The sequence below is a fragment of the Macrobrachium nipponense genome, chromosome 18 (genome assembly GCF_015104395.2).
Source record: "Macrobrachium nipponense isolate FS-2020 chromosome 18, ASM1510439v2, whole genome shotgun sequence".
Classification (NCBI taxonomy): Eukaryota; Metazoa; Arthropoda; class Malacostraca; order Decapoda; family Palaemonidae; genus Macrobrachium; species Macrobrachium nipponense.
Window position 1 is genome coordinate 24648191 of NC_087211.1, and position 17595 is coordinate 24665785.

Sequence of the window (17595 nt, forward strand, 5' to 3'; positions counted from 1 at the left end):
TCGTAAACATGAGTAGCGTCAGCGAATGTGGCGGTATGCTGGTATTGCCAGTTTTCGGTACTGATAAGGGCTATGACTGCTGGAAACGAGCTAAAAGCATGGCAGCTTGTCACAAGCATCAAGAAAAAGAAACAGGCCGTGGTTGTTGCCCTGTCATTCCCAGAAGGAAGCGAGGTAAGAAGCAAGATTTTCGAGGAAGTGGATATTGATAAGTTGACAGTAGAAGATGGAATGAAAGTTTTGCTTCAACACTTGGACAAGTGGTACAAGAAGGATGAGATGTCAGCAGCGTATGAAGCATGGACAAGGTTTGACAGCTATAAAAAGGAGAAGGAACATACAATGGAGAAGTACATTTTGGAATTTGTGAGAAGTGCAGTTCTGGAGAGATACAAAGTATACCAAAATGTATTTAAGCATTTAAGTTACTAGACAGTGCAGGGCTAGAGGTTAAAGACAAACAAATAGTGTTGACAGCAGTGCCCTTTAGTGAAACGGATAAAATGTTTGATTCCATGCAGCAAGCCCTTAGGAAATTTTTTGGTAGTCAGGAGGTGTTATCTTTGGGTGCAGTGTCAAACAGGAGTGAGAGTGAGACCCCTGCTGTGGTGATAAAATCTATACCAGTATTTAGCACGGAGGAGGTAAATGTTATTACACATGGAAGAGGACAGGGAAGGTTTAGAGGCAGAGGAAGAGGAAGCATAGTAAACAGAGGTGAAACAAATAGGCAGAGAAACTCAGTTGACATATATGGTAAGGTTAGGAAATGTTGTTATATGTGGATCAGAGTACCACCTATTTCCAGCATGTCTCAAAAATGTGTAAGTAAGTTATATTTTGTTATTGAAAATCCAAAAATTATGTCGGTGTTGATGACAGAATCTATTAATTGTGCTATCCTAGACACAACTTGCAGTTCTACAGTGTGTGGTAGTGATTGGTTGAAACCTTACACACAGTCTTTGTCAGACAAAGAAAAATTGCAAATAGAAGAGGAAGAAAGTAAAACAACATTTAGGTTTGGTGATGGTAATGTTTATAAGTCAACGATGAAAGTAAAATTTCCAGTGAACATTGTAGGTGACAGAGCAAGTGTAATAGCAGATGTGGTGAACTGCTCTATTCCCCTTTTATTCAGTAAAAAAATCAATGAAGAGAACACAAATGAAATTGGACTTAGAAAATGATACTGCAGAAATTCATGGAAGAAAGTTGAAATTGAGGTGCACCTCCTCAGGACACTATTGCCTTCCACTGAGGGATGAGAAAGAAGCCTGGAAGAAAACAGAAGAAATAATGATGACCTTGGGAGATAATGCAAAAGAAGATAGGAAAATTGCACTAACAATTCGGACATCCCTCATCTAAAAGACCGATTCAGTTGTTGAAGGATGCTGGTGTTAAGGATGAAATGTGCTATGTGTATGCTGAAGAAGTATCAGATAGCTGTGAGATATGCATGACATATAAGAAAACACCATCAAGGCCAATTGTTAAGTGTAAATATGGCAAAGGAGTTCAATGAAGTAATGGCAATAGACCTAAAGGAATACAAAAAAGGGGATATATATTTTCTGCATATGGTGGATATGGCAACAAGGTTCTCAAAGTCTCGTGTGACAAGAAGTAAAGAACCCAAGGAGATAATAGACAAAATTATGGAGACATGGTTGGGAGCTGGTTTAGGACCCCCTGTGAAATTCCTGTGTGATAATGGTGGAGAGTTTGCAAATAACATGCTTCTAGAAATGTGTGAGAACATGAAAATTCAAGTGATGCATACAGCAGCATATTCTCCCTTCAGTAGTGGCCTGTGCGAGTGTAATCATGCCGTTATAGACAAAATGGTAACAAAAATGATGGCAGAGCAACCAGATCTGTCTTTAAAGGTAGCTTTGGCATGGGCAGTCAATGCTAAAAATTGTCTTAAAGTTGTAGGGGGTGTTAGCCCTTATCAACTCGTGTATGGGCGGAATCCTAACCTACCATGTACCATGAGTGATGAACTTCCTGCACTGGAGGGTACAACATCTAGAGACATGGATGCCAAACATCTCAATGCTTGCCATTCTGCAAGAAAAGCCTTTGTTGCTGCCGAAACTTCCGAGAAAATACGACGGGCACTAAGACACAAAGTAAGGACCACTGGTAAAGTCTTTAAGAATGGAGATCAAGTCTATTTTAAGAGGGAAGAGCAAAAGGAATGGAAAGGACCAGCTACAGTCATTGGTCAAGATGGCAAAACAGTGATTTTGAAATATGGTTCAAATATTGTGAGAGCACATGAAACACACATTCAGGAAATACCATACAGTTTTGATAGAAACACTGAAGAAGGAAGAAATGCACTGCTTGATATGTTGAGGCATCAAAGAGAAAAGGATGAGCAGACAATAGTAGGAAGAATGAGATAGAAGCATTTATAAATCCAACAGAAAGTAAAAAAAAAAATGAAGATGAAGAACAAGAGAACCAAACCAAAGTTGAGATCACTTCATCTGAAGATAATTTAACAATTAACCCTTTAACGCCGATCTAAATTGTTTGTTGGGTGCCGATTGGACGTATGGTACGTCGATATAAAAATTTTTGAAAAATTCGCGGAAAAATAGTTATAGGACTACTAGGCAAAAACTTTTGAATCACTCGCCTTGGGGGATGCTGGGAGCTCACGGATCAAGGCGTTGTTTTGTTTACAATCGTTACGCAGGCTCGCAAGCGCGAATTTCTTTCTTCTCGCACTAAAAAACATCAGTGACACATATCAGAAATGATTTTGTCACTTTGACATAATTTTGACACCATTTTATATTAGCCGTTACATGGAGTATTAAATATGAAAATGTGCGCAATTTCATGTAGAATACAACAAAAAATAACTCATAGTTGTAGCTTTTATCAGTTTTGAAATATTTTCATATAAATAACGATAAGTGCCAAAATTTCAACCTTCGATCAACTTTGACTCTACCAAAATGGTCAAAATATGCAATTGTAAGCTAAAACTATTACATTCTCGTAATATTCAATCATTTATCTTTATTTTGCAACAAATTGGAAGTCTCTAACAATATTTTGATTTGTGGTGAATTTATGAAATAAACTTTTTCCTTACGTCCATGCGGTAACTCTTCCGAAAAAATCGTAAATTTTTTCGTCCGATTGTCGTAATGTTTGCACCATTTTAAATTAGCCGTTACATAAAGTTTAATAAATGAAAATGTGCACAATTTCATGTAGAACACAACAAAAAACAACCCATGGTTGTAGCTTTAATCAGTTTTGAAATATTTTCATATAAATAACAATAAATAGAAAAAATTTGTCCTTCAGTCAACTTTAACACAACCAAAATGGTCACAAATTGGAATTGTAAGCTACAACACTTACAGTCTAGTAATATTCAATCAATTACCTTCATTTTGCAACAAACTGGAAGTCTTTAGCACAATATTTTGATTTATGGTGAATTTTTGAAAACATCTTTTTTTTTTATGTTCACGAGTTACGAATTAATGCATCATTTCGTGATAATTTTCTCTGTATTGCCTTGATCGTTTTACAATGTGTTATATACCAAAATGATTGCAATTTAGTGTACAATACAAAGAAAATAAAATTAACTTGTTAGCTTTAACCGTTTTGCTCACAGTGCAATTTGTATACAATTATATATGAAATTTATTTTTGCGCTGTCATACATCCCCTTATTTATATATGATAACTATATTTTTTTCATTTCTGATGGTTGCATACTAAACTTCAGGCAATGACAAAATAAGGAGCCATAAATGAACTGCTAATCTTGAAAACTAAGCGTGCTGTGATTTTTTGAAAAAAACATTTTTTCTGCTTCGGCGCTGACTCGCGAACGCCGCCGGCATACGGGAGACGATTTTTTAAATACCGCTTCGGCGTTTAAGGGTTAAGGTATATTTGGTGTCTGAACTATTAAAATATGCAACTATAAGCACTTTAGGAAGATAGTTTAAGGATGTTTGAACTATTGAAATAGGCAGTTAAAAGCATTTTTTGAAGAGGTCGTAAAGTATTTGCAAATTTTAGCTATTTGTGGATGGTTGAGATCCCTAATGCCATCCAACGTGGGACCCGCCACCAATTCCCCCCCCCCCCCCCCCCCCCCCCATTTAGGACCAGGGGTCTATTGTAGTATTCCTTTAACACTGACAGAACCCCAAGTATTAAGGGTAACTGTGGAACTGTCAATATCAGAAAACCATTAACTTTAATTATACATATAATACTACATAGAAAACACTGGCCTTTAGTAAACACCAAGCCTTTGTAAGCCTAGCATGATTGGGAACTATGATCACGTCTATGTTTTGTAAACAAGATGTTAGGCTAACCATATTTACCCTTGTAGTAACTTCAAATTATCTATCACTGTTAAAATGGTCATTGTTTACTAAGTTTCAATAACAAAATTGTCTAATATTACATAAATTGCCTTAATGCTTATTATTATTTTGTCAAGATAAAAAAAATAGCACAACAATTACAGTGTAGCCTAGCGATCTATTCCTAACTTCTCGCCTTGCAAGAGACTTACTGGCTCCAAATCTAAACAAATACTATAAACTTGCCAATTAAAATTTAAAGAAATTAAGTAAAACTTTTTACTGGGTCTTGAAACTTAGTACTTCTCTTGGCTCATGTTAAGATGAAAAATGTGTATGAACACTATTTCCAAAACACAACCTGGGAACTAGTGAACTCTTGAACAGACCAGAGTGTAATGACGTTGGCCAAACAGGCTGTTTCAACATCTGCACGAGTGAGATGAAGGAAAACACTGAGGTAGTTGTTGTAGGACAGAAGATAGAGCTCTCTTGTCCTAAGTCCTTTATTCTATCACTGTGCTAACAAGCACTACTCCGGCCAAGACCAACTATAAGATAATTGTTTGTAACTGTTTAGTCTGTCTTATGGAGCTCTGAGGGAGCCAGAAAAGTTAACTTCTTTGAGGATGAACAGTGGCTACACTATCAATAATACTATTGTTAAACTCAAAAGCCATAATTAAAACAACTGTGACTGTTCCATAGAAAAACCTGTTCTTGACTCACCTTTTTGCCCTTTTGGTTGTTTGGCAAATAAGCAGTGCGTGGAAAGCCAATGGCACGGTAAGGACGTCCCGGATGGGGGTGTTCTGGACCTTGAATTCCATCATTTATGCTGCAGAATAATTCTGTTGTTATGGCAAAGATAATTCAACAAGATACTATCAAAAAAACTTACAATCTTAGACTTAACTTTACTTATCTATCATTATTGAGAAATGTTATGCAGGAACTAACTGAAGATACAGGGTTAGGCTAAATAAAAATATATAATCTAAGTTTGTTATTCATCTATACATAGACTGATTTTTATACCTTAAGTAATATTATTATATATAAAGTTAACAATTCCAATCTACCCAAATATGAAATTTCATTTCATATGTGCAGAAAGAGTTAACCTGTACTTTGGTTATTCACTCATGTCTCTAGACTTTCATTTCAATATTTCAATTTGGGCCTGCCCTGAGACTTAAGAATACACATGCCTCTCTTATGTACTTACATTATTTCATATTTGAAAAACTTCAGTTGACTAGGTTTCAATACTTTATGTAAGAAAAACAAATATTAAACAACAGGTTGCAAAATAATATTCATATCTATCTCACCTCCCTCTCCAATGACTCCAATTAAGGTCCTTTGCATGTACGTATATAGCTTTAGTTCCCAAGTTCTGAGTTCAATACAAAAGCAATCCAAATCAATCATAAAGTATCCACAGAAACAAACCTACAGAAATACTCATGCCCATCAAAGTATTCTTATTATGTCCATATATAAAACTGACACCCCTACAAATTTTGGTGATTCAGTGAGACCATCAAAGTTGACACTGTGAACCTGCTCATTAGAGACATTTGGACCTATAAAGGTCTGTCAACTTCTATTATATTCGGTGTGAACTTGAAAATGTAGAATAAACTACGAAAATACTTGTTCCAAGTCCCCAGTTCTTCACTCATTTTTCTACCGTGGATTTAAGGATATTCCCAAGTACGCATCCCATCGTGCTACAATGGATATACATATCAGTAAGGAGACCAAGGCCAAAACCCGGAACAGCATCTTGTACAAATTTATTGGGACATGCTTTGAGTAGTACTTTCACTCGTTACCAACCTACAAAATTAAAATGAATGACATTATAATTCTTGTAATAAAATTCAAAATAATGCAGTAAAATGACAATAGAGTCAATACCAATAACATTGAAAAAGTTTATCATGTGCATTCTTAAAACTGAAAAATTTAGGTTATTTCAACTCGTCCATGTCTCCTGATAATGTCATTTTTTATTAATCCTCGTGTATTGACCGATAAAGAAAAATTGGTTTTATCACGCGGTCTAAATTTTGCTTTTACTTCTAAAAAGTTATGTTTTGACTCGCACTTCTTGAATTGTGAACGTCTGTTTAAGGCTTTACAAACACAATTTTTATACCAACAAATCCAAAGACTACTCTTATGATTATTTCAAATCAACACTTAAACACCTTGCATTTTTGTCCTTTTACAACAGGCAGTCCCCAGGTTACAACATGGGTTCCATTCTTGAGATGTGTTGTAAGCCGAAAATCGTCGTAAGCCGGAACATTGTCAAAAATCCTAAAAAAACCTTATTTTTAATGCTTTAGGTGCATTAAAAACTATGTAAACTGCATTCTTATTGCATTTTCCCCTCCAAAAAATACCTTCAAATATTGATTATTTTGCATTTTTGGAGTCATTTCTTCTGCCAGATCAGCGTTGTAGGCGGTGTAACCCTGGAACATGTGCTGTAAACCTGGAAATAATTTCTGATGAATATAATTGAAAAGCATTGTAACCTTGGAACGCCATAAGCCGAACGCATTGTAAGCCAGGGACTGCCTGTACTTAGTTCTGATGAGATTAATATTTTACAAAGTCTACAAAGTCTAGATAAAGACACATCCATTGTGGTTACAAAACTCAATAAGGGCAATGGTGTAGTCTTGCTGAAACAAAGAGTATGTTGATAAGATGATAGACATCCTTAATGATCAAACCAAGTTCCACATAATTAAGAAAGACCCTTTCAAATGTATTGTGCATTAGGAGATAAAGTCAATAGAACTTTAGACAAACTATATAAATCTGTTTCTCTAATGAGGTTTTTTATGGCCTTCAAGCATCCAGGTCTAGATCAGGACGTCTATACAAGCTCCCCAAGGCCCACAAGGAAGATCACCCATTGAGACCTATTCTATCAGCTATTGGAACTCCCAACTATAATAATACCGCTAAGTTTCTTGTTCCCATCCTTGCGTTGTTAATTACAAATAAGTATACCTTCAAAGACTCCTTTCATTTTATCAACTGCCAAAGAAACTGTAATTTTTATAATTGTGTTATGGCATCATTTGATCTAAAGTCTCTTTTCACTCAAATTCCACTGGATGAGACGATTGACATTTGCCTAAATGAGCTGTTTAAAAATAATAATGATACTGTCACGGGTTTAACAGGTCTCAGTTAAAGGCACTTTTAGTCGTAGCTACCAAAGAAAGCTATTTTTTGTTTAACAATTATAGTACAGCAAATTGATGGTGTAAGCATGGGATCCAGTCTAGGACCATCTTTGGCTAATGCTTTTATGTTTTATGGAGAAGAAATGGTTAGAAGATTGCCCTTTAGATTTTAAGCCTTTATTGTACAGGAGGTATGTCGATGATACATTCTTAATTTTTAAGAGTCGTGACCAGATTCCTCATTTTTATAGAGTACCTTATCAGTAAGCATATTTAATAATAAATTTCACACTTCAGTCTTTAGAAAGCCTACTTTCACAGGTCTAATGTCTAAATTTCAATCAGCAACACGTTTGAAATATAAGATGAATTTAATATTTATGCTAGATACCAGCGCATAGAAAAATTTTCCTAGCTATTTAATTTGCACGAAGAATTGGTTAGGAAATTAATCTGTTCCGGAGTGGCCTATGTAACCCGATTTTTTCATATCTAGAACTACATTTTACATGTAAATTGCCTAATTTGTTCCAAGCCCTACAAAAACAACCACAGTAAATTTTATAATAAAGCTAAATTGACTAACAAACATTGAAATACAACAATTTGGACCATTCAATACCTAACTTAACCGTGATTACCTGTAAATAAAGTTTATTAGTGTACAGGGTACAAGAAATACTGTGTATACATGTGCGTGCGTATTGAAGTAAAATGTGGAACCTTACCTTTCGAGTGAGGCAATGTCCAAAAGTGGCAACAGAGGAGGAGGACAAATGGCAGAAAACATGAACACTTAACTTTACGAAACACATTGAAAAATGGCAGAAAACCTCAACACTAAACTTTACGAAGCACATTAACAGATGGCAGAAAACCTCAATACTAAACTTTACGAAACACATTAACAGATGGCAGAAAACATTAACAATTAACTTTACAAAAATTTCTTTTTTTGATTTTTACATTTTTTAAACTTTTTTATACTTTACGTTTTTTTTTTTTTAGAAAATTTCAATTTCTTCACCACTTTCAACATTCTGTTTTTTCGTATCACTTGGATCTTCCTTTTTGCTTACTACTACTAAAGGCCTCTTTAAAAAATAACTATCTAAGGAAGATTGCTTCTGCCTGCTTTTCACAATGTTCCTGAAACGACTCAGGCAAATGTCATCGAACTGCGTAAGCATACGACCTCTGTAAGCCTTTTCGGGGTGTCTCTTTTCTAAAAATTATTGCACTTTATGAAAAGCAGCTAGAGCATCCTTAATTTCTGCCGTTGTCAGGGGGTCCTCCTCCTCCTCCTCCTCCTCGCCGATGCTAGAGAACTCTTCTTGAACGACATTATGTTGCAGTGCCTCCAACTCCTTAAGGTCATCTGTCGTAAGCTCCTCTTGGTGATCCTCGAGAAGGTCATTGATGTTGTCCTCGTAGACGACCAGCCCCATGGACTTGCTGAGTGCACCGATCTCATCAAGATCTGGTTGCGAAACAGTTTCAGGATCATCAACTGTTTCTGAATCTGCATCAGCTTCGCACACGTTGAATCCCTTGAAGTCTCGGGAGGATACGGCATCAGGCCGCAGTTTCCTCCACGGAGAATTCAAGGTTCGCCACAAAACCTTCTGCCAAGCTTGATCGATGAGTCGGTGCATATCACGATATCGAAATGCTCATTCCAAAATTCACACAAGGTGAGGTTTGTGGTATTGGTGATGTTGAAAGTGATGTCCAAACATCTCTTGAAAAGATGTTTCGTAAACAGCTTCTTGAAGTTCGATATCACTTGCTGGTCCATGGGCTGGAGGAGAGGGGTGGTGGGTGTTAGGAGGAAGATAAAGAACCTTGATACAAGAATACTCCGCTAGGATATCTTCCTCGAGGCCAGGAGGGTGAGCAGGGGCATTGTCTAACAACAACAGACATTTCAGAGGGAGGCGCTTCTCTTCCAAGAATTTCTTTATTGTCGGGCCGAAACACAGATTTACCCACTCGGTGAACAAAAGTCTCGTTACCCAGGCTTTCGCATTAGCCCTCCACATCACCGGAAGCTTTTACTCAAACACTTTGTGGGCCTTAAAGGCTCGAAAGTCTCAGAATGATACATAGGTAGGGGCTTGACTTTACAATCCCCACTGGCGTTGGAACATAGTGCGAGCGTAAGCATGTCTTTCATAGGCTTATGCCAGGGTAGCTTCTTTTCTTCCTACATGATGTACGCCCGACAAGGCATTTTTTTCCAAAAGAGGCCAGTCTCGTCGCAGTTGAAGACTTGCTGAGAACTGTAGCCTTCCTTGATCATCATCTAGTCGAACATCTCAATAAAGGCTTCGGCCACTTTTGCGTCCAAGCTGGCAGCCTCCCCATGCCGCACCACCGAATGGATGCCAGTCCGTTTGCAGAACTTATCAAACCACCCATGAGAAGCCTTGAAGTCTGGGGGGTTAGCGTCGATGTCCCTTCTCCTCCGTCGTCTTCAGCCTGGGCAATCAAATCACCGAAAATAGTGTTGGCCTTCTGGCAGATTGCCGCCTTGGTTATCGTATCGCCAGCGATTTCTTTGTCTTTTATCCATACAAGAAGCAGCCTCTCCATCTCATCATGCACGTGGCTCCTCTTGTTGGACAAAATAGTCATGCCCTTGGAAGGTGTAGCTGCCTTGATGGCTTCCTTCTGCTTAAGGATGGTGCCTATCGTCGACAGATTTCAGCCGTAATCCTTAGCGATCACACTCAACCATATGCCAGCTTCACACTTTTTAATGACCTCCATCTTTGTCTCAAAAGAAAGCATCCTCTTCTTTCCGTGAACTTCAGCAACATTCTTGGAACCCATGGCAATAATTAAGTTAATTAAGTTCATACACAACACGATAAAGTATACGTACAAGTAGAAAGCAAAATCACTAACACGAATTTACATTAACTAATGAAATACGTATATGTGAACAAACGCATTCTGCGTGCGCACGATAACGCTGGTGCGACGAAGTGGCCGAATGACGCCTTTAAGTAGAGGCATGAAGGGATAGATGCTGACCAATAGGAGAAAAGGATCTTACTACGGTGACTAGCATCAGGAACCAATGTCTTTGCTTTCATAACTTGGATTTTTCGTCAGTAGGGACTTTCGTATGTCAAGGTTCCACTGTACGTATGTAAGTGTTTACATAATAAAAATATGGAATGTTAGTCCATATATATAAAAGTCTAAAACTAAAGAGGTCAACCAGATTGCTTGCAGGAATGTGATCAGACTAGAGACGCTAAAGATGATGTATACAATAAGTATGTAGGCTAAGATAACATGCCGTCACCTGTAGTCATTCAATTGTTTATAAACATTAGTCCAAGCTCCCTGCTTGAGACAACTACCCCGACCTATAGCGTGTCTCATTTTGATTGTGTGTTCGTATGAAACTATGTCACTTGTATGTATGTTCATATGTTCGAACTACTGTCTGTTCCTTCATAACTTGTAACAGAGATGGTAGACAGGCAGAACAGAGTTAGCTATCGTCATTAGAAGACCTGTACCTCTTTACCTAAGCTTTATCATGTAGAGGAATAGGATTAGCCATCATCATTGGCAGAAGCGATCAAGCTATCGTTATTAGAAGACTTATACAATCATACCTGATCTTCACCATGTAAAACTTCAGAAGAATATATAATTTTTTATACTTAGGTTTTCTACAGAACCTCCTCACCATGAGTTTAACACATCGTCGTAATAACTAACAAGATAATACCGACTTCGTAAGTGATCTACAAACCCCCACGACTCCATTGAAGATGGAAGTGCAATACCAACCGACTTAGCGTAAGATTATCGCTAGTCTAACATTACCTCATAGGGCGCCTTATCATACAAGGCACAAGCCCTAATATTGGTGGCCAGCGTACCAGAAGAACTCTACAACGTCCTACGAAGAAAAAACCAGAATAATAAATCAGTATCATAAGAAGTCAACGACGACGGAAGCAGCAGATTCTTCAAGCAACCTAGTATCATCGTTAGTGAGCGACTTCAAAAACAATAACAACTTTTCACGACGACGAAAGCAACAGATTCTTCAAGCAACTTAGTATCATCGTTAGTGAATAACTTCAAGAAAACAAACCGAACGCGTCTGCAGCATCGGATCTTTCAAGGGCTCGAATCATCGAACAACGCGCACGGGGGAAACTGAAGCCAAACCAGGTCATCCGCTAAATAGAGAAGGAGGACCAAGGCCGTGTCGTTATCGGAACGCCGTGACTTCCCACAAAAGCAAGCTAAGTACAATTTTTTATTCATTTGGAGTAACTTTTGATGTTTCCTTTGCAGGTCGAATTTCGTTATTCCTGTGGCTGAAGTTACGAGACATTCTTAATCTTACTTTTTTTACAGAAATTATCTACATCATTGAGATTTCGCTACTGCGAGTTTTTATCTTTGAGTGTGTTTCCAGAAGTTCTACTGAAATATCATAATCATATACTATGTTAACTTATCATTGGGTGATTATTAATCCCTTACGTAACAAATCATATTAAACAGTGAATATGCGTTTACGCAGTGGACGTCTGTATTTATACAGATGCATGGATAGGGTCGTAAGCACCGTAGTGATTAGAAAACACACAAAAAAACAAGTGGAAAACCCGTACAAATCTAATAAATTAGAGGTAACACTATTTCGGGTCCATGACAATAAATGCTCCTTTGCAAAGTCCCGATCGCAAGTTTTAGCCCTGAGTTTTTTGATTTATTATAAAATATCGAACCTCAATGACTCAACTTAACTTTAAAATATGGCTGGATTGCAAGGAATAACATGTCTGTAAAAAACTTTCATCAGGCTAAATGCGCTGACCAGGATCCCTCACTATTTCAAATTTTAGCAAGAATGAAGTACAAACAGTTAATATTGAATGCAGTAGTGATAACTTGTCTTATTAGTAATCGCTCAGTTCCTAATAGTTCGTCATTCATTGCTTATACGTAACCAGCAACATAATGCTAAAAAACACACAATACGTTTGACCGATGGTAATAAAGAGAAGGATCCTAATTATTACAAAAAAGAAAATAGAAACAGTAGCCCGTTCAGAATCAAACAAGCAAACTCGGTGACTGTGTCACCTAGTCAAGCGGTCAAGGTTAGTCAAAACTGCCGAAGTTTTCAAAGCAAAGCAAATTCCACACAATAAGCGACTCTAGCAGAGTGGGGAAAAGCGATGTTAGATCATACATACCGATATCTTTTTGAATTAAAAAGGATTTTTCCTATGAAACACACGACCGTATAAAGTAATCAGAGCAGGTTTTCGTTTTTTTTTTAATACGTAAGTTATTATAAGTAGTGGTGGATAAAGCCCGACTGTACGCGCCGTAAAAATTAGATATCTTGTTATTCCTATAGTACACCGTAATATCCTGTATTTACGGACTCACCGTCGTTGTTCGAACTTCCCTAATGAGAAGTCCGGAATAAGCGAGCGCTTACAGATACCTCTATAATTATAAAAAACATTGATCTGTATCTAGTGTAATTGTAAGATATCCATCTAGGGATACACAAAATATTATCTTACATCCTGCAAAATAAGGCGTGTTTATCAAAGGAAAATCCTATAACCTTCAAACATATTAAAATCCGTTTGAACAAAAATGAGACAGTTAATCAAATAATAACTTATATAAAGGAACTATACATTTGTCTCATAAATCGTAACATTGTTCAAATGACCCAACAGAATTCTCCCACAACCGCAGTCGCACTTTGCACGCAAAATCTCGAGAAGCATGCACCCTCGAATGTCTTAGTGCGTGTAAAAAGACTTTGCTGGGATCTGAAATTTTAATCCTTCCCGACACTCTGAAATATAACGATTTCCGCGAACAAATCTCTAGACACGGTTGACTAGCTGCAACAAGTTAATATAGTAATCCACAAAAACCTATACATATAAATATCGCATTTTTTCTTATTGTTGCTAATTTTTAATCCCGCCCAACCAGTCGTAGATGAATCTCTCTGATAATCTATCTAAAGTAATATCCGTAAAGTCATTCAAGCAGAGGTGATTCAGCAGAAAATTTTTTTTATCTTTTATCTGAATACCAGGAAGTTTCTCCACTAGCGAGTGATCTCTGAAAAAAAAAAAAAAACGGATGTAATTTAACACAAACACGGTCTAAGGAAACAAAGCTATTTTACGTACCTTCGTATAGATTCTCAAATGAAATTTCAAAATAGAGATAACTGACGAAGTTGAAAAATGTTAGTAATAGGAGTCATTAGGAAATCAAATAGCCCATATAATTTTTCCCTCAAACGTCATGTCATAAAAGATCGGACTTGGCGTATCTGCGTAGATTTCTGTCGCTTAAACAAGGAAACGACTCCCGATAGTTTCCAGTGTTTTCCATGTACCGACGACATCTTATCTCTGTTAGGTTAGAATAAATTTTTCACCAGCTTGGACTTACTTTAAAAGCTTTTACCAGATACCATTACCTAAGTGATTGTACCTCATACACCGTTTTCAGCACACTCAGGGGACATTATCAATTTTTACGTATGCCTCCGGCTTACGTTGCGCCCCAATTACAATATAGTGTTTGGAGACTTTTAGGGGATACCCTACATGCCTATATGGATGATCTTGTAATCTTTTCTAATACCTTAGAAGTACATTCACACAAACTAGAGCTAGTGCTACAGAGACAAAGACAAATAATCTCAGAGTAAAATATCTAAATGTGAGTTTTTAAAAACCGAACATGTTTATCTAGGTTTTATGTGTCTAGTCAAGGTCTTAAAAGTAGTCCATGGTAAGGTGTCGCTATTTCATAAACTTTCCGGTACTTATTAACGTAAAAGGGGGATACAGCACTTTTGCGCTGTATGGGTATTACAATCGTAGTAAATATGTAACTCTTCAATCATGACAGCTCCTTTAACAGATCTTACGAAGAAGAGCGTAGATTTATTAAGGTCTAAAAAGCATCAACAGGCGTTCGATATCTTAAAAGCGGAATAATGCAGCTCACCTAACTTAAAAATCCCTGATTTAAATAAGGAATTTTTTTTTTATTGCAACAGACGCCTCAGACCAAGGGGTAAGAGGGATACTACTTCAGCAATATGATAACAGTTCTTCCTATAGCTTTTTATTCATGTAAACTAAAGCCCTCTGAAAGTAAATATACAGTAATAGGCAAGGAAGGGCTAGTTATCGTTAACTCACTAGTACATTTTAAGTTCATAATCTATGGCTATCCTGATAAAGTCCTTACTGAACATGGAGTCCTTTACCGAGTTTTTCAACGCTTTAATCACAGTCCAAAAGGAACTCGGTGACAAATGATCATTCAGGTCTTTGGAGCCAAGATAAGATATCTACCTGGGAAAGCAAATATCATAGCTGACGCATTATCCCGCAATCCCGCACCATAACAGCAAAGACATTAATTAGACTATATAGAAACATCCGTGCCTATTGTTAAAACCGTATCTAAACAAGAAAAATTCCTTAACCCAAGAGATCGCGACCATTGAATATCTGGTTGGAGCGCAGAACTGTTACAAACTGAACAAAGCAAGTGTCAACAGTGATAAGCAAAAACAATAAACACCAAACAATAAAACATTCGAACGGAAACAAGTACTAAGCAAAAACCAATAAACACTTCGAACGGAAACAGGGTCAGCGGCTAACAAAACAATAAACCAACTCGAACGGAAACAGGTTCCAGCGCCTTTTTTTTTAGCAAACGCAATAAACCAAACCCTTCGAAAGCAAAAGTAAAGCAAAAGTTTAAGTTTATGTGTATCAGAATAATGTAATCAAATGTAATATTATATGTAGGTCTGTGACGAGGAAAAGACCCGAAGAACACAGCAGATGACTAACGACCAGTAGTAGTAATAATCTTTTTCATACCAATCGTCATAAAACTGGTTGCATTCCGTCATCCAGGTTTCCCTACTATGTCACAGAAAGCCAAATCACTGTTTTACTGGCCTACAATGCTTACAGATATAAAAAGCACATAACTATTGTACACGTGTCATGAAAACAAGGGATACACTAAGACACCTGTCAGTTTAGGAGACCTATCCTGTGCCAAATCAATCCTTGAAAGAATATACGTAGAATTATTAACAGAATTACGAGTCTGACAGAGGGAATAAACACTTCTTAGTGTTAATAGTTCCTTGACACGTTATATAGAATTAATAGCACTAAAAACAAACACCGCATTGAGTGCGTTACGAATATTTATGAGTGCTTAAATCAGTAAACATGGAATTCAACACATGATAATCTGACTCGGGTGGCGTAAATCAATAATAATCTCCTTAACACGTTGTGTGAATTCCTATCCATTAAGAAAACCAATAATATATTTTATCACCAGAGTCAATCGGTTTGGTAGAAATAACGGATAATTAAATAGGAAGTGTCAATGTCTTACGAGTTACAACTCGTGATATTGGTATCCGAACTGGATTATAGCGGTTCTCGCGGTTTAAAATACCTTTATCATTTATATCTTGATCTATAGAATTGATGCCGCAAGTAGCCTTATACGGTATCGCCGCTAGAACACTTTTCCACATATTCAAGCCAACCATTAATTTATCAAATATATATATATATATATAAATAAATATATAAAAAAAAATAAAATAAATATGGATACAAGTGGAGTCAATATAATACACTCCGTAAGAAGTTGGAAGGGTTACAAATTATAATAAAAAGGAATCACGATAAAATCAATAAGCAAAACGTAACCATAGATTAATTAAATATCCAAATATATATGCGTAAAGATTTGAACTCTAACTTAACGCTTTAGTAATGACAAATAAGCTAAAAGTTCAAACACATATCCAAACCTACTGACATATTGTCTGTCCCGGTGATTTATATTCGTAGTCAATGAAAAAAAAAAAAAAAAATAATAATAATAAATAAATAAATAAATAATAAATAAAAATAAAAGAGAGTTTTAAAGTCAGGAAGTCTAGAAGTGAAAATGTTATCTATGAAATAATCCTATATGAATCTTATACAGGGCTAATAATATATGATGAATTTGTATGGAAACCTTTTTCATTAGTTTCAATAAGGAATATTTAATTTAACATAATCATGCAGTTTTCCAACATGAAACTAATATATTGTTCAATTTTGGTACTGTTTTTTTTCAGACATTCTTCTCATGTGGGTCGAGTATTAAAAAACAAAAATTTATCCTAAGTCGTATTATTACAGCAAGTAACGTAACTCTTAGCTGGCTGAGAGCGATCTCCTGCCAAGTGACGACGTCATCATTGCCGTATCAGCATTTGTTCCTTTTAACCTCATAATCTGCATACACAGGCTTCATCTGTGTCGTCTCTGCTTGCAAAACAGATTGACTGGAGAAAGGAATGCTTAGCCCGAACTTCTCATGGGCAAGGCAGACGTTAGGTACAAGTGTCTATCGGTGTGCGCAATGCAACTTTAGCTAAGGAGTTGCAATCATTTTAAAATTAATAACAAAATAAGCAAATAGAATTTCTATAACAACAAAATGAATTAATTTTTCTGAACCTCATAGACATTTAGAAGTATCAAGATATATATGTGAATATTTACTTGCAAACATTAGCCTATTACAATGTCAAGTAAAACATTCATGGAAAATGTCACATTTTCTTGAAAAAACCCAAAGTTTATTTAAAAATTAGTTACATAGTGGGTTTTTTTCGTTGCATCTCCTACCTATTAATAAAGTTTTTAAAAAATTAACCTCAGAGGATGCGCGCGGGAAAATTGAATATGAAACTTTTGTTAGGGCACATAGGATCAGATTTTATCACAACTTAATTTCAGTTAGCATAGAGAACTACAGAATCATGATTAATCTTCTCTTTGACTCTTATGTTGCCTGGCAATCTTACAAATAGCTCCGTTTCACACTTCTTTGTCTAGTAACTTACTACCAGATATCGAATTTTCTTTGGGATTCGT

At 36.5% G+C, this 17595-nt stretch overlaps 1 protein-coding gene across 1 annotated transcript in view; it reads right to left on the reverse strand.

Annotated features, from left to right (window-relative positions):
* The window catches only part of LOC135196929 (protein deltex-like), a 333013-nt gene that overhangs the window by 32715 nt on the left and 282703 nt on the right, over positions 1-17595 (reverse strand). The window contains exon 14 of the mRNA XM_064223767.1: positions 5094-5202. Within this exon, the coding sequence (XP_064079837.1) occupies positions 5094-5202 (109 nt within the window). The remainder of the gene's footprint in view (positions 1-5093; positions 5203-17595) is intronic.